General features: G+C 38.6%; 1 protein-coding gene across 2 annotated transcripts in view; it reads left to right on the plus strand.

Annotated features, from left to right (window-relative positions):
• Nucleotides 1–2406: 2406 nt before the first annotated feature.
• WDR37 (WD repeat domain 37) overlaps nucleotides 2407–23204 on the plus strand; it is a 43588-nt gene continuing 22790 nt past the window's right edge. The window contains exons 1-7 of one of the 2 annotated variants that reach the window (XM_079301300.1): nucleotides 2407–2667; nucleotides 7777–7808; nucleotides 11652–11829; nucleotides 14450–14546; nucleotides 16297–16392; nucleotides 16560–16624; nucleotides 21759–21894. In XM_079301300.1, coding sequence (XP_079157426.1) covers nucleotides 11692–11829; nucleotides 14450–14546; nucleotides 16297–16392; nucleotides 16560–16624; nucleotides 21759–21894 — 532 coding nt within the window. In that variant the 5' untranslated portion in view covers nucleotides 2407–2667; nucleotides 7777–7808; nucleotides 11652–11691. The remainder of the gene's footprint in view (nucleotides 2668–7776; nucleotides 7809–11651; nucleotides 11830–14449; nucleotides 14547–16296; nucleotides 16393–16559; nucleotides 16625–21758; nucleotides 21895–23204) is intronic. The other variant, XM_079301299.1, reaches the window with a different exon arrangement.

Below are 23204 nucleotides of genomic sequence, written 5' to 3' on the forward strand. Positions count from 1 at the left end.
AAATGATCCACTCATGTGCTGAGGGAAAAACAACCTGGGTTTTATCTGAAATGAGAGGTAAATACTTCCCAGTCTTAACTAATCTGCTGTTCCCTTGGTGACTCTTGAAAGGCCTCTTTCAGGGAAGTGGGTTGGCTTCAGCTCACTTCAGAGAAGACAGATGTCTTTGTAGTAAGAATGTAATATATATATGCTAAATATATAAGTAGGATGTTGTATTTGTATTTTGTTCTGCTATCTCAAGCTGATAGAGTGCTATGATGGATGGCTTCCAAATGTTTTATACAGCATAAGGTCAATGAATAATGGTACAGGAAACCACTTTTCTAGGAAGGAGTTATTAAGAGGTTTCCTATATGAATTGCAAAATAACCCCTGGGTCCTTTTCTCCCTAGATCTTTTTGTTAGTTGGTTTGATTTTGCTTTTATTTCTTTTGTTTTAAGCTCTGGACAGAAAGCTTTGCCTTTTCCTGCTACATTTATAGGTTTGAAAGATGTTAATTTGGGCGGTTCAGCTATTATTCTGTTCCTATTATTCTGTTCTGTTGCTGATTTTCCAAGCCTTCTATACTGTCTTTTCAAGTCATGGATGCAGAAGTAAATTTGTCCAGAACAACCTAAATTTTACCACTTTGTTTACTGTATGTTCATTAAAAAAGCTTCTTAGCTGTTGAAAAGATGCTGACTAGTGTTGACCCGTTTCCCTAGGCTCCTGCATTGCTTTCTGTGTCTCTTGTTTTGTATCAGGTAGTTTGTGAAAAGCAGGTCAGTCTTTTGTTCTGTGCTTGCTCCTATACATTACACACTGCCTGCTGCTCTTGCAGTGCCATGAAAAAAACAAACCAATAGCAGAGCTAGAGTGACAACAGGCCACTTGGCATTCTCTTCTCATGAAAAAGCAAATGCATCCATACAGGGCCTGTTAATTTTCAGGTGGGCACCCTGAATCAAGAAAAATGTTGTTTAAGCCCATCTTTCCTCATTTCAGTATTTTGCATTTTTTTCAGGTAAAAAAATTGCTCATCTCTGTAATGCATCCTGCTCCTCAGGAGTGTGCCTCTCCAGAAGAGAAGCAAGCTGCCAGGTGTTCTCCCCAGGAAATCTCAAATGTGGATCTCTGTACACCTCCTGGACATTTTTTCCCTTCATACATGTTGCTAAAATTGTTACAGTACAGTAGTGTTATATTAGGGTAAAGTAATTCTGGTAGGGATTATGAAGCTTTAAAATGTCTATTTAGAAACTGAACAGCTGAGAACTCCAATTGTCACTTGGCTAAGATGGCTGAGCCACCCACAACTGCACCAGCTCTAAAGAGAATTCAAAGCATTGAACTGGGGCATTTGGTCAGGTTGTGTTCAGCCTTCCTCCTGGGCACCTATGTTCCATCTCTTGTCCCTCTCCTTTGGCCTGTGCACTTTCCCCTCTTTTCCACTCCTTAAAGCCATTTACCTATTTAGTGGTTTTGAAGAAGGGAATAGGCTAAAATTATGGGATGTTCTCAACCAGTTAGGCCTGTGGTTTTGACCTCAGGTAATGAGAAATATGCTAGTAAATAGGCAAACCACTATATTTGCTGCTGTTTAATACAGCTTTAAGACATGACTGCACAGAAGTGAGTAGAAAGGACAAAAAGACAAACGAGAACTGCCAGCAGACTTGTAGTTGGGAAGCACATTAAAAGAAAATGTAATATTTCCAGCTCTCCCTGGCACATGTTCTTCTGGCCTTTTTACAGACCTCTTCTAAGGCAGTTAAGATAATCTCCCGGAAGAGAGAAAATAATTAGGCGAAAGCCTCTTTTGACTTTCACTATCTGCTATAATGAATAAGAATTTTAGGTGGAGGTTTATTCAAAGTGCTAATCAGCAGAGGAATTAATCACATTTCAATTATGTGTTGTAGGCTTCAGAGTGAACAGCCTACTGGCAGAACATCGTGGTTGGCTTTGATGCACTGCCTCGGTCTGCAGACACAGTAGAAAAACTCCACATTTGGTATCTCCCGGCCCTTCTGTATTAAAAAATATACGGAATTCCAGTGGTGCTTCAGCAAAGCTTCATCTCCCTTGTCAGTCCGTCTGATCCAGCGTTACTGGAAGTAGCTGACTAACTAAAGCAGCAGGGGTTTTAATCGGTAACTAACGGCAAACGAACACAGTTGTTACCCCGAGGGGCAGGGTCGGGACGGACACACCTCCGCTGTTTAACCTCCAGCACCGCGGTGACCGGGCGGCGGGGGGGCAGCTCCTGCCCGGCCCCGGCGGCACCGCCGAGCCCTCGGGGCTGTTCCGGGGGCCGGGGCACTGCCGGCCATGAGGCTGTGCCGAGGGCCGTGAGCCTGTCCCGGGGGCCATGAGCCTGTCCCGGGGGTCGTGCGCTGTCCCGGTGGCGGCGAGGCTGTCCCGCGGCCGGCCCGTCGCCATCGCGGCTCGGAGCGGGGGCCGCGCCGCTTCCGCCGGATGTCGCCGCGAGGGCTCGGCACCGGGGAGGCGCGTCCTGCCCGAGCGGCGCCGCGATCATCGCTGCTGTTGCTGACTCCGTTGCTGCTGCTGCTGCCCCTCCCGCCTTCTCCTCCTCCTCGTTGTCCTCATCCTTCCCCTCCTCTTTCTCCGCGCCGCCTGCGGCCCTGCCCCTCCCCGCCCGCCGCCGCGGCTGTGGCTGACAGGTGAGTGCGGGGGCAGCGGGGCGCGGACCCTCCGCCATCTTCGCGGCCGCCCGAGGGGCTGAGGGGCGCGGGGTGCGGGCGGCTCCGGGCAGCGGCCGTGGCACCATCGCGGCGTTACCTGCGCGGTGCCGCCGCCCAGGCCCGCGGCGCAAACCGGGGCTCCTGCCCGGGCACCCCCTCCCTGCCCGTCCTATTCCGCTTTATTTCCGCGTGAAATGACTTGCACGTTCTCCTGTAAAAACTCGAAATAGCCGAAAATAAGCTCTCCTTCCTCTTCTGCGTGTCGCGGTTTTTGAGCGCTTCCAGCCTGGGGCTGTGGGGATGGTTCCAGGTCTGCGGGCAGGGAAGCCGGGGGTGCTGCTGAGGAGACTCCTCTCGCTAACTTTGTTCGTGTGCTGCTCCTATCCTAAGGACAGGCCAAGCGTAGAGCCCCAGTAGTTTACAGGTGTTCAGATCCTCTGACAGCTGTACAAATGGGTAAACGTGAAACGCCCACATTTCTGAAGTGGAGCACAGCTAAATGATGAGGGGAGCACCGTTTGTGGTGGCATGGCGTGAATCTGGCCTTCACCAGTGGGAGGATGTCCAAGATGGATAAAAGTTGCCTGTAAAGAGCCATCTTCAATAGTTCTCTCTTTTTCTGAGCCAATAAGTTTGAAATAAGTTTGAGGGAAGAATAGATATGCTTAACTGTTCAGAGGTTGAGTGGATGTTAGGTTCCATTCCTTAAGCAAAGACCAGGAAAAACTTATTTCAAGCTAAGTATTGGAATGTGGCTCAAGGACGTCTTGGTGTTTGTGAGAAAAGAGAAACTTCTGTGTGTGTTTTTATCTTTCTTGTCCAGCTTGTCAAATTTAATTCATTTTGGCTGTTAAAGTGGGCTTTCTATAACAGTAATATTGTGGAAGGTTTACGTAAGGAACTGGTGGAACAGCTTCTTTGAAGTGATTCAGTGTCATTGAGTACACCTTGACATACAAACATCTATTGTTCAGGCACCCATTTTACAACATTACAACTGCATCATTCTCCTTAAGCAAATTTCTGCAAATGCTTTCCAACCAAGTCTGCTGTTGGTGTTTCTTAATGTTTTTGAAAGAGAGCTGGTAATCCCAAGAACCCACAAGTATGTTTTCTAATCAATAGCTTAGCTTAGATAATAATGTACGTGGTGTCAGCTCTAACCTGTCTTGTAATAACTTTAGATGTAGCTTTATGTATTGTGGACTTGGGCAATTATTTTAAGAAAAGGTGCTGGTACCAAACATTAGAATTTAAGTCAGAGGCCAACTGTAATATTGTCTTTTTAATGCCAGTTGTTTATCTGTATGTTTCTGAACTAGGTTTATCATGGTAAATCTAAAGATTCTAAAATGAGACTGCCTCTTCAATATAAACAGGCCCTTCCACCATCTGTTTCTTTAATTCAGGACTTGTTTGAAGCATGCAGTCTTTAGTATGGACTGAAGTGCTTAAGTTTGTTGGTACAGTCACAAAACAAATATTGGGAGTGTGGTGATAATGTCTTACAAGATCTTCTATGAAATCCTGAAATTACAAGCCAGAGCTAGTATGTGCCAAGTAAGGAGGAATTAAGTAGTACTGCAGTCTATAAATTTGGGATAAGATTAGGATCACTTTATGTAATGGAATTTTAAGTCTTGGATCTAAAACTAGTAGGTTGTCCTGTGAGGTGAAAGCCAGGGTGAGGGGCTTTTTCTGGAGTCCAACGCTTCAAAGCCCTCTGGGGAGAGTTGGTTACTGCTCTGTGAATGACCACTGAGGAATGGATAGGAATCAGGATGGTCTTCTTGCAAGCCACAGTGATTTGTGTTTCTCATCCTCAAGCAGTATGTGCTGGCTATTTTTAGGCTTGGTGTTCAAGATGGTAGGCTGAGTGCTCACAGTGTTCTTACACGGGCTGCTGGTGGGTTCCATAGTTCTCTGTGCTCAACCATGTGAGGTAATGCTTCAAGAATGTGCTGTACAGAGATTATTTATTGGTGCTCCTGAGGAACTTCCTAGAAGTATTATAGTTAGGGTCAAAATTACATGCTTTTGTGCAAGTCTTAAGAACAAAAAGATTCTAATTTACTGGCAAGTAATATATTTCCAGATGAAGAATTGTGATACTAGAGGCCACTGTGCTTGAATAAAACCATAATAGCAATTAATCCAAAACACCCATAAGAAGTACATAAATATTATTTGTTTGAAGACTAGCAGAATAAGATTCTGGCTTTTGAATGTGGTGCAGTACTTCCTTGAACATATGCCTGGTTAAATCACCTTTGCTCTTGAACTTCCTTAGGATTCCTCACCCTCAGGTCTTGTATTTGCATCCCTGTGCCAGCATGTAGGCTACTTCTAGGCTGTTAGGGATTTGATAGTACAGCAATGGGAGCTGCAATGCCTGTGAAACACTGAGGAAATAAAGTACCCTTCAGACATATTTTAGGAGTTAACCAGCTGTAAGTAATTCAGCAGAACCTGATGCTGTCTGTTGAACTCTTCAATAAAGTCAGTTCATCAATACCTATAAATAAAAGAAGGTACAGTATATACTGATAGGTTAGTAACTGGTGTTGAACATAAGAGAACATAAGAACGTATATTGTACCTTGCACCATTTAAACTGTTGAAACAATGAGCACCCTCAGTGAGCACAGGTGGCACTGGTCTCAAAGGGAAGCTTTCAGGACATCAGCAATTTCACTATATAGGTCTTAGTCTGATGATTATTAGTGGATTCAGGAAGGTTTCTGCTATATTTAAAAATAAAAAATCCAAGTCTGCTAACTATTGCTGTTCAGCATTAGATAACGTAAGCTTGTATGGTGAGAGTAGCATTTTTCCCTTTAGCAGACTGTGTGGCAGGCTAGGTCAGCCCTGCATTTTGGTGTGACTGCAGCAATTGCTGACACAGTTGAATTAGCAAGATCAAAGCTTGCTAGCAGCAAAACTGGGCTGGCTTGCATTTGGATGTTGGTGTTAGAAGCTTGCTTAGAGTAGGTACTCACTAATGTGTTACAGTTTTCATCCTTGATTTCAGCTGTATAACATACTTAAAATTTATTGATGCAGCTTCTTTACTCTACTTTCTGTTGAAAGGAGGTTATCACTTCAGTGGTGCATGCCTGCTTTCCCCTTTTACATTTCGAGGAACATCCAGTTTCATTTGAAAGAAAGCTGCGCTAAATTTAGAAAAAAAAAAATCAATGTTGTAATGCTTGAGTGGATTTCACAGGGTTTGAGCACACTCATTAGTGTTTCTAGCATCATCTGTGATGATCTGGAATAGTTTTGTTTCCTAAATATTTACCTTTAACAAAACAACTAGTCTTTCAAAGCAGTCTGTTTAACCTGATCTTTCTCAGGTGTGCTGTAGTCTTGTGGCTTGCATTGAATTATTATCACTTCAATGTACAGTATCACTGAAGCAAATTGTTCACTGAAGACCTCAAAATGGAAGTTTTACTCCTTTAAATTTGATTTCTTTGCATATTAATAAAAGAGTGTAGTGGCATATGTTGATACTTAAATTCCCTTAACTCATGAATAATGCTGTCAAACTGAGTTCCATGTAATTAAGAACTTAATAACTGTAATCATTCTCTTCTCTTTCTGCTTTCCCTCCCAGCTTTGTGAAGAAAAAAAATCCAAACCCACACACTCTCCTACATTAATGGGCATATTTGTATTTTAAGGTTTTAGTGCTGCACTAGACAATAATTACTATTGTAAAATGCCTTTGTGTTTTATGTAGTATGCAAGGAAATTTTCTTCTAATGTTTGAAAATGGGAGACATGAGATGAAGAGATTTAAGCACACACAAATATACTAAAATTGTATAGTTGTTTTTTTTTTTTTTCCATTTGACACAATCATTTAAATAATAACTATTGCTGTTTCTAAACTTTAAAGAAAATGGAGCAGGGAGATGTTGGGGAAGATGTTGCTGAATCCTCCTGATGCTTTACAGAGTTGTGTGTTGTGTTGAATGAACAAAAAAGGAAATGCGATACTGTAGCCATTCTGTCTGTGCTCTGACACATCTTAAAGCAGCTTTTCTCTCTGGCTTCAGCAACATGCATACCCCAGGAATTCTTTCCTTTCAGCAGCCTTCTTGTTCTCTGTTCAAGAGCAGAAGTAGAGAAGTACGATTTGTTATTGCTGCAGTGAGTTTTTAAGTCTGGTAAGGGCAGTGTGTGCACTCTTTGTTGGTGCTGTTTCTCTGTTGTAGCTGAATAAAACAGTAATTGCTTACACATCTGCTCTTTACTGTTACTCTGATGAAATATTTCCTGTGACTGAGTACATCTGTTACTGAAAGGTAGGTGGTGGAACTTCAATTTAACACACTGTAAAATATCCTGTGAGTTTAATTAAACAGCATATCTGAAATACCAGAGTACCTTTGCATTCAGCAAGTGGTAACCACCTGTGGCCTGGATGCTTTCTGGGGCATCCTTTAGTCCCCTACTTCTGCAGATTTACATTGTTAGAAAGGTTCTTTTGAGGCTTTGAATGATCATTTTGTGAAGTCTATGCAAATGTAGTATTTTCCAAAAATATTTAGCAGAATAGCTCAGTATGTTTCTTAATCTCCCTTTTTAGTAATGCAGTACTTGTGAAAATAGTTTAGCAATACAGTACGAATTTCTCCTTTTCCCCCTCTCCCTTTTTTCTCAGAAAGTACTTTTGTTCAGCCTTTTTAATGCTTCTTTGCTAATTTTTGGCTTCTGTGAATTTAGCTTCATTTGATTCAGGAAGGAAGATTCCAATACTTCCTGGTAGTTTTCCCATCCTACTTGGGGCATTACTGAGTAGAAGGAAAGTGACCTTAGTGGATTTTTCTTTTCAGAACCCATTTGGAACACTCAAAAGTTGAGATTAACTGTATCTGGCTAATAATATATAATGGATTGTTTTGAAGCTCTTTTTTCTTACTTGGTTTTACTGGGATTTGATGCCTGGCCTTGACTTGTGTTCATATTTTCCCTCATCCCCCCCTTTCCTGTTGTCTGGTTTCAAAAAATTGAAAGACTTTGACTGGTTTGTGTACTACTGACTGTTTCACTAATCAATATTTAATATGGTTTTCATAGGATATGTAACATGACACTGATATTCTGGACAGGTAATTTTCATTGTTTGAAAACCTTGCATAATAAAGGGAATCAGGTAACTGCTAGAAATGAGCACCTTATTTTTTTAGCATCATATTGCCAAGGATCTGTTTTGTGAAATTTACTCTTGAAAAACTTGCAGCTTCTTACTGCTGCAATTAGAATCAGAAGAGTTTTGAAATTGTCAAAGTGAAGTTAATATTTAAAGGGACACTGTCACAATTTTAAAACCGAATTTAATTCCTTGTTCTAAAAAAACTCTTTGATTATTGCTCCATTACTCAAAGTTTGTAAGGCTGCTTGGTGAGATTCAGAACAATGATACTAAAGGCAGTGAAGCTATTCCTCTTAGCTTCTCCTTCCCATCCTCTGTATGCACATGCCTGCTTGTGGCCTCTTTGGTTTCAGCTTTGCTGTGGCTGCGTGCACCCTCCTGCCGAGCCTGGGAACAGCTGCATGTTTGCCCTCTCCAGAACGTGCATGGGTGGTGTGTCATGCTGCTGCATGAGGAGAGGGCAGTCCCTGGCAGTGACACTGGCTGCAGGTCAAGTGCTGCTACCAAACAGAGAGGGACGGCCGTGTTTCCTACCCAGCCTGCTCCGTTTGCTCACGAGCTGCCAAAGTAGAAACTTCCACATGGTGAACGTGAGAATTTCACTTTGTAAAGATGTAATCTCATCCATATGACTGTGTCCCTTTAAATTCTATATGCTAGAGCCTATAGCTGCCAAATCTGTGTGTACTGATGCTGGGTACTGCAGTTGATTAATTGAGGGAAGGGATAGCACCTGGAGGGACTATGACAGGCTTCAGGAGTGGGCCCATGCAAACCTTGTGAAGTTCAACAGGGCCAGCAGCAAGGTCCTGTACATTGGGTTGGAGCAGTCCCTGATATCACTGCAGGCTGGAGGGTGAACAGATTGAGAGCAGTCCAGCAGAGAGGGAGCTGGGGGTTCTGGGGCATGAAAAGTGTGCATGCAGCCAGTGACAGGCAATGGCACAAGAAGATGTGGACTGTTGGAGCTGGCCCAGAGAAGAGCCCCAAAAGTTATCAGAGTACTGCAAACCTCTTCTGTGGGGAAAAAAAAAAAAAAGCTGAGAGAGATGGGGTTTCTAGCCCAAGAGGCTTTTCTGGGTGAGACCTTATCAGGGTCTTTCAATACTTAAGGGGAACTTTGGAGAAAGAGAGACTTTTTACCAGGGCCTATAATGATATGAAAAGGGATAATGATTTTAACCTAAAAGAGGTTAGATTGAGATTAGATAGAAGGAAGAATTTTTTACAGTGAGGGTGGTGAAACATGGGCACAGGTTGGCCAGAGAGGCAATGGATGCCCCACCTGTGGAAACATTCAAGATCAGGTGGGACAGGGCTCTGAGCTACTTGATGCAGATTAAGATGTCACTGTCCATTGTAGAGGAGTGTAACTAGATGACCTTTAAAGGTCCTTCCCAATGCAAATCATTCTATGATTTTATTAAGCACTCAGAAAAGGGATGTTGCTTGGTAGTGTCCTCCAAAATGAAGTAGCTTGGCAGAAAGGGCAAGTGAAAACTAACAAAGTTAAAACATTGGCTGGTAAGGCACAAGCCACATTAACGTCTTTGTGTCTAACAGTTCAGGAGCCACATCTAGCAGGGATTAGAAATTGCCTTTTGGGGTTTTTTTACCCCCCTCTGCCCCAGATCTTAAGTGAAATGGTGTTAATGGATTTATGGGATTATATATAACTATGTGTATAAATAAAACTCTCTTAACAAAGCTACCTAGGTGCACACTGGTGCTTCTGGCCTTAAAATGTAATCCCAAACTGCAGAATGTGGTAACTGAAAGCCATTGAAAGAGTGGTTCCCAAGGGAGATAGGAAGCATGTTGGAAGATGGAGAAAAATATATGTGTGCTTGGGATCTGATCCTCTTTTGAAAAGAAATAGAAATGTGTTGAGCAAGGAAAACCTGTTCCTCATTCTTGACCATATGTTCATGAACAGGAAGATACTTAATGAAACCCAGAAAATTGGCAATAACTGTTTATGGGATGGACTTTTAAAAAATTTTGTACAGGAATTTAGCCACAGTGAATAGCAAAATTTAGACAAATAGGGAGATATCCAATGGTAGTTTTTTCTAGTCTTTTCTTTAATTTGTGAATATAACTCTTTAGTTACTACTGATTAATCACACATAGAAAGCTCTGATGGGATTAGGTGCAGGGGAGGACTCTATGGAATCCAGAGGATATAAAAAAAAATTTTAGAACAGTACAGGTCACTGGTGCAACCTAAATTTTATTTTAGATTCACTATGGAATTGGTGTCAGGTTACTGGAACTTGGTTGTTCCAAAAGCTAATTAAAATACCAAGTTTTTTAATAAGAATGGATGGGCATTAAAATCTTAAATAAATCTAGTCTCATTTTTGAAATTTCTGTATCTTTATACATTTTCATTTTGTGATATAAAACCCAAAGGAGATTTCAAGCTCTTGTTATTCACGATGCATACTGTGTTTTTAACAAGATATGCTTTTCCTTGGCTTTATGATCTGTTAAAAAGCTGCAAGCACCATGTCAAAGCCCTGAACTGGTTAATGCCTGATCTTGTTAATAGCAATGGTGCTCATTCCTAGCATGAGATCCAGTGTGTTGGCGGATCTTAAATTGGAAATGGCCCTGGGTTTGGTTTAAATTTTCTCTGATCAACTTATTTAAAAGGAAGCTCAGTTGCCTGGTTAGCTTTGCCAACTCTGCTCTCCTATTTCTCTGCAGACTATTGCACCTATTTTAAGTTTTAATTGTTGTTTCAGAAATGATTTATGCTGGAGAATGAATTTTTATTTTGTTCTCATTGTGCATGATTGAAAAATTTTGGGTAATCAATCCTGAAACATTTGAAATGTTTAACAACTGGTACCCCGTGAAACAAAAAATTGCTGTTGAATGTCGGGTTTAAATTTAAAAAATCCTGTAATTAAATGTTTGTAAAAGTAAGATTTTGACAGAAAAGAACATATTCTACATATTTATGCAATCAAATATAATTTGATTTTTCATATATATTCTCCACATTTATGCAATAAATCAGACATAATTTGATTTTTCTTAAACAGGGGAAACAGTAGCTCATACATGGTAATATCTTTGGTGATACTGTCAGGTGTTTTTAGGCATATTGAAATGCATATATTTGGCTTTATCAAGGTGACAGAAACGAACCATATCACCAGCAGCCTGTTATGTCAGGTGCACTTTCACTACTCTCTAATAAGCTCATGGCCACTTTCATTATTAAGGGAAGTGAAACCATGAGCTGCCAAAAATGGTGGAAGGTAATTTTCAGAACTTCTGTTACGAAAATTAATTTCTGCTTATGTCTGGACAAGGACATCTGTTAAATTTTGTATAGTAACACTTAAAGTTGAATAATACATTTTTAACCTGACAGTGTCCCTAAATTACCATGTTTGCTTTCATTTTCCAGCTGGGTTTTAATTTTGCATGCATTTCAGTGAACTCTAGTATGCACAATAGTTGTTTCCGGGAAGCGTTCTGGGGCTGTCTCTGCTGGTGCTCTCCAAAATGAGCAAGGAAGTGGAATTTATTTTCCTTTTGTAGAGGTTTGTTAGCTAATGAATAAATAATGCAGAAGCAATTCCATTCTATTTACATATATGCTTATGGTTTTGAACTTAATGTTGTTTGAAGAACAACTGTAAGTAAGAGGGATTTCTTCTTTTTAATGACAACCCAAACAACTCCAAAGTTTACTAGAACTAAATTCTTCCATTTTGAGAAAAATATTTAAATTGTGGTTTATTTGGTGAAGCAATTTCTAATATGTAATGCTTGTCCTTAGTTTATCATAGGAGCCTCTGTGAAGCTGTTTTTTTGAAGTAATGCCAATAGAAAGTGGAAGCTGTGCATCTGCTCGCCAAGCAAAGCAGAAGCGTAAATCACACAGCCTTTCCATCCGAAGGACCAACAGTTCCGAGCAGGAGCGCGCGGGACTGCAGAGAGACATGCTGGAAGGGCAGGTAAGGGGATGCTTGGGAGCTTGCATCCCTTTCATGTGTTTTCTGTGGGAAGAACTTAAATATTGAAATATGTCCAGTAAAGCTGCAGGAACAACAGATTTTTTTGCTTGTAAGTGCTCACTGCCTTTGGAGATCATTGATGTGAATGTTGACACTGTTTCAGTTTGTGGAGTTTATCAGCTTCTGTATATTCTTACAGGAATGATAAAGCCATAAAACAGTGTAAACCTCAGCCTGTTTATTCACTGCAACCTCTGCACCTCCATCTGCAAAGAAAAAAGTTCAAGATTGATTCTTGCTTTCATAAGTTTGCTTTTGGAATAGTAGCAACCCAGAAATATGAATAAACCAAATAATTCTTATAATGACTCTGATAGGGAAAATATTAGTTGGAATGCTGTTCTGCATTCCTTTCCATAAAGTAAACAAATACTGCCTGCCTGACAGAAGTGTGAGCTAACTCATGTTTTTGTTTGTGTGGGTTTTTTTTTTTTTGCTTGGCTCAAATGAAGGTATGCTATTCTGGGATTAAACTTAAGGGAAAGAACAACGCCCACTGCTTCTGTAGCTTTCTTAATCAGGTCAGTGTAGTGGGTGCAATCTGGACTTGGAGTGTTGCACCTACAAATTCTGAGATTATCTGTAGGTAAGGCTTCTGTCAGAAGCAGTACTGGCAAAGATCAGCAAATACCAATTTAAAAAGTGTTTATTGTCAAATTGACTACGCAGTGTTAGTGTGGGACTGGCAAAGATGATGCAAAACTTGATTTTTATCAGACAATTGGTTTGAAATACAAATGGAGTTTAGCTACAAGAAACCTCACACTGAAGTCTGCAGATAAGTTGAGGGGAAATCCTGGTGTTTTCTGAATGTTGTGTCTGTTTTTTTAAATTGGATCTATTTTTTCAATAAATCATAGCATTAGTTTTCTGGGAATTAACAGAGCCTAGGTTGTTGCTTCTAGTCATCTAGAAGTTGGAGAATGCAAGTACTTGGGTAGAAAACTCGTCATGCATTTGGAACTACTGCAGCCTGACTTCAGGAAAGGCTTGAAGGGCAGCTGAGAGGTCAAGGCAGGCTGACCCCCCTGCATAGTAAACTAAAATGCTAAGCTGTTTTGGTATTTCTTAGCAAACTTGAAGTGCATGCTGTCATACATAGATGTTTAAAATGTTTTGTCTATTATCTTGTTTGATTTTGTTGACCTTGAGCAGCTAGGTGGCAGATTCTTTCAAGTAGAGAGTATTAATGCCCCTTCACAGTGGAACTGCAAACCACATGAGATCTAGCTAAGGACTTTTGCAGATAAAGAGATAACATTATTACATGCTGCTTTAATAAGCAAACTTTAAAGAGAGGAAAGAAAGTGAATGCATTTTACTATGTTGGTTACTTCATCACAAGTTAAGATTTGTTTACACTTTGAGGCTTTGAGAAGTGGTTTGAAAAGCTTTTCTACATCTCCTTTTTAGTTGCAGAAGTTGTAGGATAAGTTAGTTTCTTCCATAACCTTGCTGTATGAAATTATTGGGTAATTGAATTAGAAATAATGCTTCTAACTTCAGTGTTTCTCTTAATAGTCTATAACATCTTTAGTATTTTTGTTCAATCAGTCTTGTTTCAAGTTGCTTTAGTTAGGATCTGTTTTGCTTCTAGCTGTCTGTGAATACCTGAACAAAAGTGCCCTATCAAGGGAGAGGCAGATGAAGAAAGGAATGATGCAAGGAGGCTTGAGAAACATGGTCCCACTTCTTCCAGCACAGTGCCACAGCTTAAACCAGCTGTGAACCTGAATTGTGCACAAAGCAAGTGTCATGCTCTGTGTCATGGCTAAGAGTGGTTTCTCTTGCTCTCTCTTTAAAACTTGGGAAATCACTTACACAGCCAGGGTCGTGGCCAGCCTCTCCCGCTGTGCCTGCAGACAATTCCCGGGGCTGGGGCGGAAGGTGACTCAGTTAAGTGAAGACTTTTTAAAAAAGTTTATAGCTGCTACCTAGATAAATAGTAAGTGTAGGAAGCTAATTTACATACTGTGGTCTACCAGCAACTGAAGAGTAGAATGCTTGAGCAATATCTAGGGAGGGAAGGGTTAGAAATTGTAGTTTTCTTCACACTTAGTTATGGCGAGTGACAAAAGTAGGAAAGTGTTAAAAATACATTTAAAATTTCAGGTTGTCTTAAGCTTTGGTAATAAGATGCATCGTGTTCACAACTTTCTAACCCATTGCATAGACAACTTTTGAAATACTTTATCAAACAAAGGTAATCTTTTCTCTTAAACTGAAAACGTTGATATTAAAAAGAATTTTTTTCTCACTTCGTATTTTTTTTAATGAATTGTGCATGTATCTTGATTTTATAATTTTTCTCTTGGTAAGGAAAATCAAAACAAATACCATAGGTGATTTGAATTCTGTCCCTTGAAAGAGAAAAACTGTATGAAATGAATAACTTTATTATGCATAGAGCTATTTGTTTTGTGTTCTACACTAGCAGTAGTTTTGATTTCCCTCCTTGCAGGGACATTGAGGTAACTGTTAAAATCAGTTCAAGACTGAAGAGTAATTTTATCAAATATATGTAAAGAAAACTATAACCCCCCAATATTTTGCCTCCTAGGATTCTAAGTTGCCATCTGCTGTCCGGAATACACTCCTTGAACTTTTTGGACAAATAGAGCGGGAATTTGAAAACCTGTATATTGAAAATTTGGAATGTGAGTATCTATTTTTTTCTGGCAACTTATGAATAGTTTGTATTTAGGTTATAATAACACTAATTAAAACACATTGGATATTGTAGTATAATTATTGTAGCTTTTCTGTGAGCAGTTTAGGAGTTGTTCTGAACTTGTAGCCAAAGATGGAGTTTTTACCTTTTCAGAAAAATCACTTTCTTAGCTCTTGACACAAGCAGTGAGAACTGATGTCTGTCACTCCTCCTTAACTCTTGGGCAAAGCCAGTGAATGGCTTATCTCCTTATCATTGTAGACTCTGGTTATGTTAATCTCCAGAAACTCCGTCTAGGCTTTGAAGTTCTTGGCTTTGTTTTATATTTACAGGCTTAATTTTAATGATGTAAAATTAGTAAATAAAATTGGAGAAGTCATTTGCTTAAAAATGTGTAAAATGGGGTAGTTGTAGATCAAATGACTTACACATTACATAGCCAGGACCTGCAGCTGTTCAGGAGTATCCAAGTCAAGCACTCAGATAAAAACTCCAGGTGTTATCTGAAAGATATTTGTCTGATGACAGTGCAGTTGTCTAATAATGTAAGTGATCCAAGGTGATGTAAGAGGATCCAAAGTTAAGTAACACAGGCATGTACAATAATACAGTAAAGCCTCTGCTCGATTTTCCTGGCTGGCATTTTAAGCTGTGTTGCATTGCCTTGGCTTCTGAGTTTTGGAATCTGTCTGATTTGGGTCCAAGTCAATTTTTTTCACACCTAATCAGTTCCCACAGTTACACCACTCATGTTATGAAAAAGAATAAAAATAAAAATTTGCCTGCCTTTTCTGAAATGTTCTGGGTTTTTTATTCCCTTGAAGCCTGCAATTGTGTTGGTTAAAGGCTGTCATCAAAAGTACACATTTTTAGTGACAATTTTCACAAATGAAATCTTGGCTTCCTGCCGAAAAGTTGGCTGGTAGCAAGAAAAGTAGAGTTTCCCTCCCCAGCCTTCAGAAATGCTTGTCAGAAAACAAGTGGTGGATTTGTACCTTCCAGAGTATGATTATTTTCTTTCATTTCCATCTATCTATCTATCTATCTATCTATCTATCTATCTATCTATCTATCTATCTATCTATCTATCTATCTTTTTTTTTTCACCTCAGCTCTAGTTATGATTGTGATCTCTTTTCATCCCCCTGATAATTTCTAATTTTTCTCTTCTCATGCTCAGTCTAATATTTTTGTCCTTGGTCTAATTCCTACACTAGTGCTGGAATTATTGTACACAGTTTTTAAAAAAAATGAATTCCAAAGTATAAAAAATAGTTGCTTGCAACATTACCTTTCATGTGAGACTCTAGTAGTAGACAAGTATTCAGGGAGGATGCTATTTTGTGGATAATAAAACCTTTTTTAAGAAAGAATTTGCTAATTCCGTGGCTAAAATATTCATGATGCCACAAGTTTTCTGTCTTCTGCTGGGTTTAATTCAATAGGGATGGGCCATATATTTCTCAGAAATGGTTTTGTTAAACCTTAGCCTCATTTATTTGTATGAGTAATTTGAAACCACCAACACTTTGCGTGGAATCTGGGTCAAGGTTGATCTCTGGAAAATTCAGCATGAGTCTTTGTTTATGTCTTGGTGAGACCTGCTTTTATAAAGTCCCAGTTGATCTCCTTTCCTCTCCTTAGCATAGAGTAACTTACTTACTAACTGTAACAGTTCTTAATGTACGTTAATGATAGTCAGTTTTTGTAGTAATGTGAATTTCTGGGTTTGTTAGTGCGTCGGGAGATCGATACACTGAATGAGCGCTTAGCAGGTGAAGGACAGACTGTTGATGGTGCTGAACTGAGCAAAGGACAACTGAAAACAAAAGGTAAGAGAGCCACAAACAATCTTAAAGCACTATTTTTGAATTCACTTTTTTGTGCTCTATTGACCAAAACTTAGAATGTTACTACAGGGAATTAATACCAGTTACTTATACAAATGCTCTAATACAGTATTTGAAATATCTTCCTTTGAATTTATTTGTCTCAACAGCGAGTCACAGTACCAGTCAGCTTTCTCAGAAATTAAAGACAACTTACAAGGCATCTACTAGCAAGGTATGAGACAAATCTTTACTCACCCATGTGTACTCATGAGACTAACATCACTGTGTTTTAAGTTGTAAATTGTGGTTTCTTTAAGCTGGGCAATGCTGATCTGTAAGTAAATCTGCCTCCTAAGGAGCAGTATTTTTATCTTGAATTAATCAATGACCCATTATTTCAACTATACCATATGATATTGTTACAGTAATTGCTTGCCTTTTTTGAAGAAGGGATGTTGGAGGGGAGAAAGTGTGCACACATCTATGTGGGAGTGCTGTTTTGTAAATAGAACTAAAAAAATAATTCTATTTCATAAGGGAAATAGAGAACGTGCTAGTAGATTTCTGAATAAAGACTTGGTATTGCAGTTGAAATGAGGGTTTAAGTGGGTGCCTCTGTGTACTATTATAAATTTCTCTTTAAAAATAATTTTTATTTTTAGCTATGAGACTAGAACAATTTGTTTCCTTTATGTTGCAAGCCTTGCTCATCAGTAACTAGTGATCTTTTTTTGCTTGGTGTTCTGGCACAGTTAACCTTTCTGATACTTTTCATTTTATACATCTGTGTCAGCCTGGTATTTTTGTTTTCATTGCTTTCTCCCCTTTTTCAATTTTTGCAGAGAGTTTACCTGCTGCTCATTATTCTCTATATCAGAGTAATTTAATTATACAGTAATAAGGTTAAATAAAATGTGAAGAAACCACAGTGGAATCTGGTATGTGAACCAGCTGTATAGCAGCTCTGTGGTGACCTGTAGTACAGGCTGATATGTGGTGTAAGTGTCTTGGAAATACCTCAAGTATGAAAGTTTGAGAGTAAGAATTGGGTAGTGAAATAAATTGAAGCTAGTGGGGTTTATTTGGTCTCCTTTTTATTTTGTTGTTTTTCACACTTTTATTCTTGCCAATTTGATGCATAAAGATGCCTCTTTTAAGATTTAATGACTTGCAAATTCTTTAATGAGACCACTTAAATAGTAACAACATGATATTGATAGGGGCTGTATAGTTTTGGAAAACCTACTATGTAGTTATGAATTATTACCCTCTAGTGTAGTGTTGTGTTTTGTGGGATTTTTTGGTTTTGTTTAAGTTATTGTTTTGGTTTTGGTTTTGTTTTTTGGGTTTTTTTGTTTGTTTTTTTTTTTTTAGTGGGGTTCTTTATCTGTTTGTTTGGGGCTTTAAGGCAGGTATTACATCCTTGTCACCTTTTGCTTTCTTGCAATGTAGCACTTGTATTATTTTCTGGGCAAGACAGGCAGACCCCACAGCTTCAGCATGGGAAGCTGGGAAGTATGAGGTGGAGACTCCTGGGGAACTGATATGCATGCACAGCAAAGCAGCCATGGGTAGTGGGGCATGAAGAATTTAATACCTGAACATTATGCACATCTCTTGTATCAATTGGTAGCCAACACGTCTGCACTGCTGATGTATTTCTTTTCACATCTTTGAGTCAGAATTTACTGGGGAGTAGACAGGAGCTGAGGGAAATTACAACACTGAGAGCATCCCTGTCCACTGTGTTCTTTGAAACCTTAATGCACTTCACAGAGGTGCTTTATTTTGACTTCTTCCTTCCTACATAGAAGAGTCAAAGCTGGAACCTTTTGTCTCTTGACCCACAGAGAGACTATAGCAGAGTTAGGAAAGAATACAACTTTCTAACAAACCATGATTTTTCTATTTGTACCCAGACTGGATGTAGTTCTCCAATACCCTGTCTGAGGAAAAACATATTTAGAGTTTTAAGAGTTCAACAGCTTTGAAGTTCTTATAGCTGTATTGAATGAACAATGTTTTTTCCCAAAATGGTTGTGTTTCAAACTCACTGGGGTAGATCACAAGTTTTCTTTTCAGCATTTCCTTTATATTAGTACCATGCAGGGAGTTTCTTTAATGCGTGGGGTTTTTTTGTTTTTGTTTTTGTTTTTTTTTTTTTTTTTTGTTTTAGCCTGTGGAAAATTAGAAGATACTTATGTCTTACAAACCAATTGTTTTGTGTAATTGCACACAATTCTATTTTTCAGATTGGCAGTGCATATGGAATTATTTTTTTTCACTGTTTGCTTAATCTAATGAGAAGGCTGATTCTTGACTGCTTTAAGATTGGTAACAAATACTGGAGTTGGTAAAAAATACTAAAGCAATCTGTTCATTCTCTTGGGGAAAATGCTGAAGTGGACATTCTTAATTCAAGCCCTTCACATGAACTTTCCATACTGGAATACTTTTCATCATGTAGCTTATAAAGTTGGCAAAACTCATTTCAGGAAAGCATGGTTTTAGCAGCAAGCACTATCCACCAGTGTCCAAATCCTGAAGAGGTAGAGTAGATTTAACACTTGGTACTCTTAAACCTAATTTTTTGTTAATGGACAAGATTCTGTAATTTAACCACAGTTGGTTTCAGATGCAGGAATCACTATATGGAATCCATGTTTTGATATTAACAAAATGTAATGGCTGCTGTTAATAATCCCTGGCTTGTGAGAGTTGTTATAACATCAGGGAAGCATCAATTGTTTATGCAGATTCCTAAAATAAATGAAATAATGTGACTAGCTCCATCCAAACTAAATTCCAGGATCTCTGATTTGTCTAGATCAGGATAAAGGCTCTTTAAAAATATATTTATTCACCCAGTAGTTAAAAGGAATAAAACTTTTCCGACTATGTAGTTTTGCCTTCACTGGTAAAAGTTACTTCATGGGACTTTCTGTTCATCAGTCACGGTGTAATACTGCTGGGCTGGTCCTGACTTGACCAAGTTTTTATTATTTCTACTGTGCCCCGTCCAGGTAAGAAACTTTGTTACAGGTGCCTCACTGTGTCTGCCATCCAATTGTTTCAGTTTGAATTCAATTTTCACTTGTTTACATTGTAAACAATTGCTTCCCTATTAAAAATCTTTTTGTAGAAGGAAGTACATGGAATTGTATCAGTTTAAGAAAGAGGACTGACAAAGGATGTGGTTGGTCATTTATTTGTATATGATAATCTACAGAAGTTACTTCAGAAATTTTCTGCACTACAGAACCTCTTTTTAGCAAGTTTGCATGTTATTTAAATATTTCCTTTCCTGACTTGGGACGTTGTTTATGTGTGTTTAGAAAAGCAGGAAGTAGTCCAGGCCCTGTCTAGTTTATCCAGCTCCTGGTATGTGAAGTGAAGGGCAGCAAAAAAAAGAAAGGAAAAAAAAAGAGCGTGGAAAAAGTGTGTGCTGAGTAAATATCTGTGTCAGGATATTTACTGTTGGATAATGTTCTTGAATTCTTTTCTTCTGTGTGTTAAAGACTGCTAATGCCTCAAAAGGAGTTTTGCATCCTTGCCATTAAATGGTCAGTGAAACCACTGTCCAGCAGTTTTGGAAATTCTGTCTTTGTTGATGGGTAGGGGATAGTTTCTCCTAGAAAAATTTTGCTTTGAGGGTTTGACTCAACATTAGAAAGACAGAATGCAAGCATGGGCTGAGTTGGAAAATACCAAGTTTGGAGTTTGAGCTGAGTGCTGTGTTAGTCCTTTCCTGTTACTTAATTCAGCTGTTCCACGTCTCATGCACAAGTTCATTTAATATAAGGACTGTATTCAATGTGAAGATTGCATCTGTAGGATTGTGTTCAAAATTTAGGAAGTTCTGCAGTAAGGTTGAGCTAATAATCTTTACCCATTAGCCCATTTTCTTTCCAGTGCATCTGTAATAACTGTTCCTTCTGCTGCTGTGAAATCAAAATGCATATTCACTGATAATTTGGAATTCAAATAGGGCATTATCATTTCATCATTTGAGAGTTGACATGCTCAGGATTTAGAATGCTCTTGTAGATTTTCTTTTAGCTTTAAAAACTTTTTTTGAAGTAATTTGGTTTAATGACATACTTAAGACCTTCTATTTTAGTACCAGATACTAATGGGATTTTAACCTTAGTTTAGTGTATCTGAAATGTAGACTTAATTAACTTTCTAACTTTTACTAAGCTGTAGATAAGTCTTAATGTGATTTGTGTAGAAGTATTTAAAGGTTTTGATTTAACTGGTCAGATACCTGCCCACAATTCCCTGCTGAGGGAAACACTGACAAATTGCAGTTGTCTTTTTGTTTCAGTTTAACAAATCTTTTGAGGTAGTCTTTCTCAAAGAACAATTATGAGCTTCCAGACTTGTGGGGTATAAATAGGGTATTTTGTAATGGTGGTCTTAACTATTTAAAGACATCTTTCATGGCTCTTGATTTCAATTGGCTCTGGAAGTGTTCAGCAAGAGAAACCTTTTTTAAAACTTTTTTTTTTTTATTGCACTCCCCTTTATCTGAAAACATAGAATTTCTGCAATTTGCTTCCTTTTTGTAGATGCTGAGTGTTTTGAGCATTCCTGCACTGTAGTGACTTGTAGATTTACTGTTTTCTAGACTTTCCTTCCTTTTGTTTGATATTACTTATGCACATAGTAATTTGGATTTAATGACTCTTCTCTGTTTTTCCCCTAATAGCTTCACTTTGAGAGAGCAGGCTTATCAAATATTCAGATGAGTTTGACATATTTTTTTAAAAGCTTCATTACACAAATAAACAGGCATATGCTCTCAGGTTGTTGTTTGATTTTAATAGCTTGGTGCAGTTTAAAAGAAAAACATCAGTGAGTGTTTTAAATTGGAATGTTTCTGGGTTTTACTAGAATTATATAATAAGCACATTTTTGTCAAAGACATTACACTGGTTAGCAGGGACTGTCTGAGTTACCAGATGTACTTGTTTGGGAATAGGCAAGGAAAGTTTTAAGGCCTTCTGCTGGGTTTGGTCTTTTTCTTTTTTCTTTTTTTTTTTCATTAAAATCCTTACCCAGACTGAATGACAAATGCACTCTGCACTCGTACAGCTCATTATTCAAATAAAATTGCATTACTGTAGTACAAAATAGTTTGCCTTTAATTTTGTAAAAGGGCTACTATTAAAAAAGAAGAAAAAAATAAATGAGAGGTATATTTGCATCCAAACTCACTTTCCTACCATCAAATGTCAAATTTTTGACAGTAGTAATTTGTCAGAATATTAAAGAATCATAGAAAAGTTAGTATCTATTTTTATTTGTGAAATAATTACTTGGATCAATGTGGAAAAAAAATGTTGGTGTCTCTGCTATTTCAGATTGTATCCAGTTTTAAAACTACAACATCAAGGGCAATCTGTCAACTGGTAAAGGAGTATGTTGGCCACAGGGATGGTATTTGGGATGTCAGTGTCGCGAAAACTCAGCCAGTGGTGTTGGGAACTGCATCTGCTGGTAAAGTTTTGTGTTGCTTGAATATTTAGAAAATTCTTGTTAAGTCCCTAAGCTATAGCAAAGACAGATCCAAAGCATACTTGAAAACTGAGCTCCATGCTGAAAGAGTCCTTTTAAAGAAGTTCTTTAGCTGAAAAATTCTTAAAATTGGAATTTCTTTTCCCTTAGAAGGTTCAAGCCTTGTTGGTCTTTCTAAAGTATGTGCTGGTTCTCTTCCATACAGGTCACATTCTCCTTGGTCAGCTCTGGCATGTTGGGTGGGATGGGTGGGTGGGATGGGGAGCTGCTTGCCCAGGCAGGCCTCTGGCACAGAATTCCATACAGCTGGGTACAGAGATCCCTGCAGGCTTTCTGTCCTAGCATTATTTAGTCTTTGTTTTATAGAAGCTGTACATGTGGTCATAGTTTGCATATTCTTGTATTCTTGCATTATGTCTTTTGCCTCAGAACACAGGGGCAGCTAAAAATCTTAGTTTTCAGTCCTTTTTACTTTATTAGATTTATTCCTTCCACTTGAGGGGGTACAAGTACCAATGAACAAGTCACTAAATCTATTATAGTCCAAAATTCAATGTAGAGATTTGTGTAGTTTTGGAAAATTATTAGGGAAATAAATCATAACCAGATAGAATCAGTCAATTTGAAGTGACATTCTTTTGAAGCTGTAACAGAATCTGAAGGTACTGATTAGACTTTAATATTTACAGCCCAGAAATCTCTGCTTCTGGAACTGAACTGTTACAATTTTTATGTGCCTGCTAAGGGGGCACATTTTGTCTTTGTGTAGGACATCTTATCTTTGTCCTGATTTAACTTGGAAACAGCTATTCTCCAATTCAGCTTTAAGGTACTATCCACTTAAGTTAATTATATTTTTTGGGTGTGGCAGGATAAAGGAGTGGCATTTAGAGGGATTTCCTTTTTAAATTAGGTTTTTTAGTGCTCTGCAGTGACCTGTATGCATTTGGGATTTCCATTCAGGAAGTAAATAGATTGTGCACAGAATTCCTGTTTGTAGTGACTGCCTTTTTCACCATGGAATGCTTTGGTTTTTTTCTGAGTCTCATGATACACAGCTGGAGCATTATACAGAAGCATATAACAAAGTTTGGAAAAATACCAAAAGCAGAATTTGCCTTTCAATACTTGCTGCAAATCAATTTGATTAGGACAGCACCTTTACTTTTTTGGGGAGATGTGTACAATGATAAGAAAATATTACATTTTGTATATAAGGTTGTAGTCAAGAGTTCTACATTTAAAATCTATTTTATATAGTATGTGCTACAGTGGAAGATAACTTGTTTGTT

The sequence above is a fragment of the Erithacus rubecula genome (genome assembly GCF_903797595.1).
Source record: "Erithacus rubecula genome assembly, chromosome: 3".
Lineage (NCBI taxonomy): Eukaryota > Metazoa > Chordata > Aves > Passeriformes > Muscicapidae > Erithacus > Erithacus rubecula.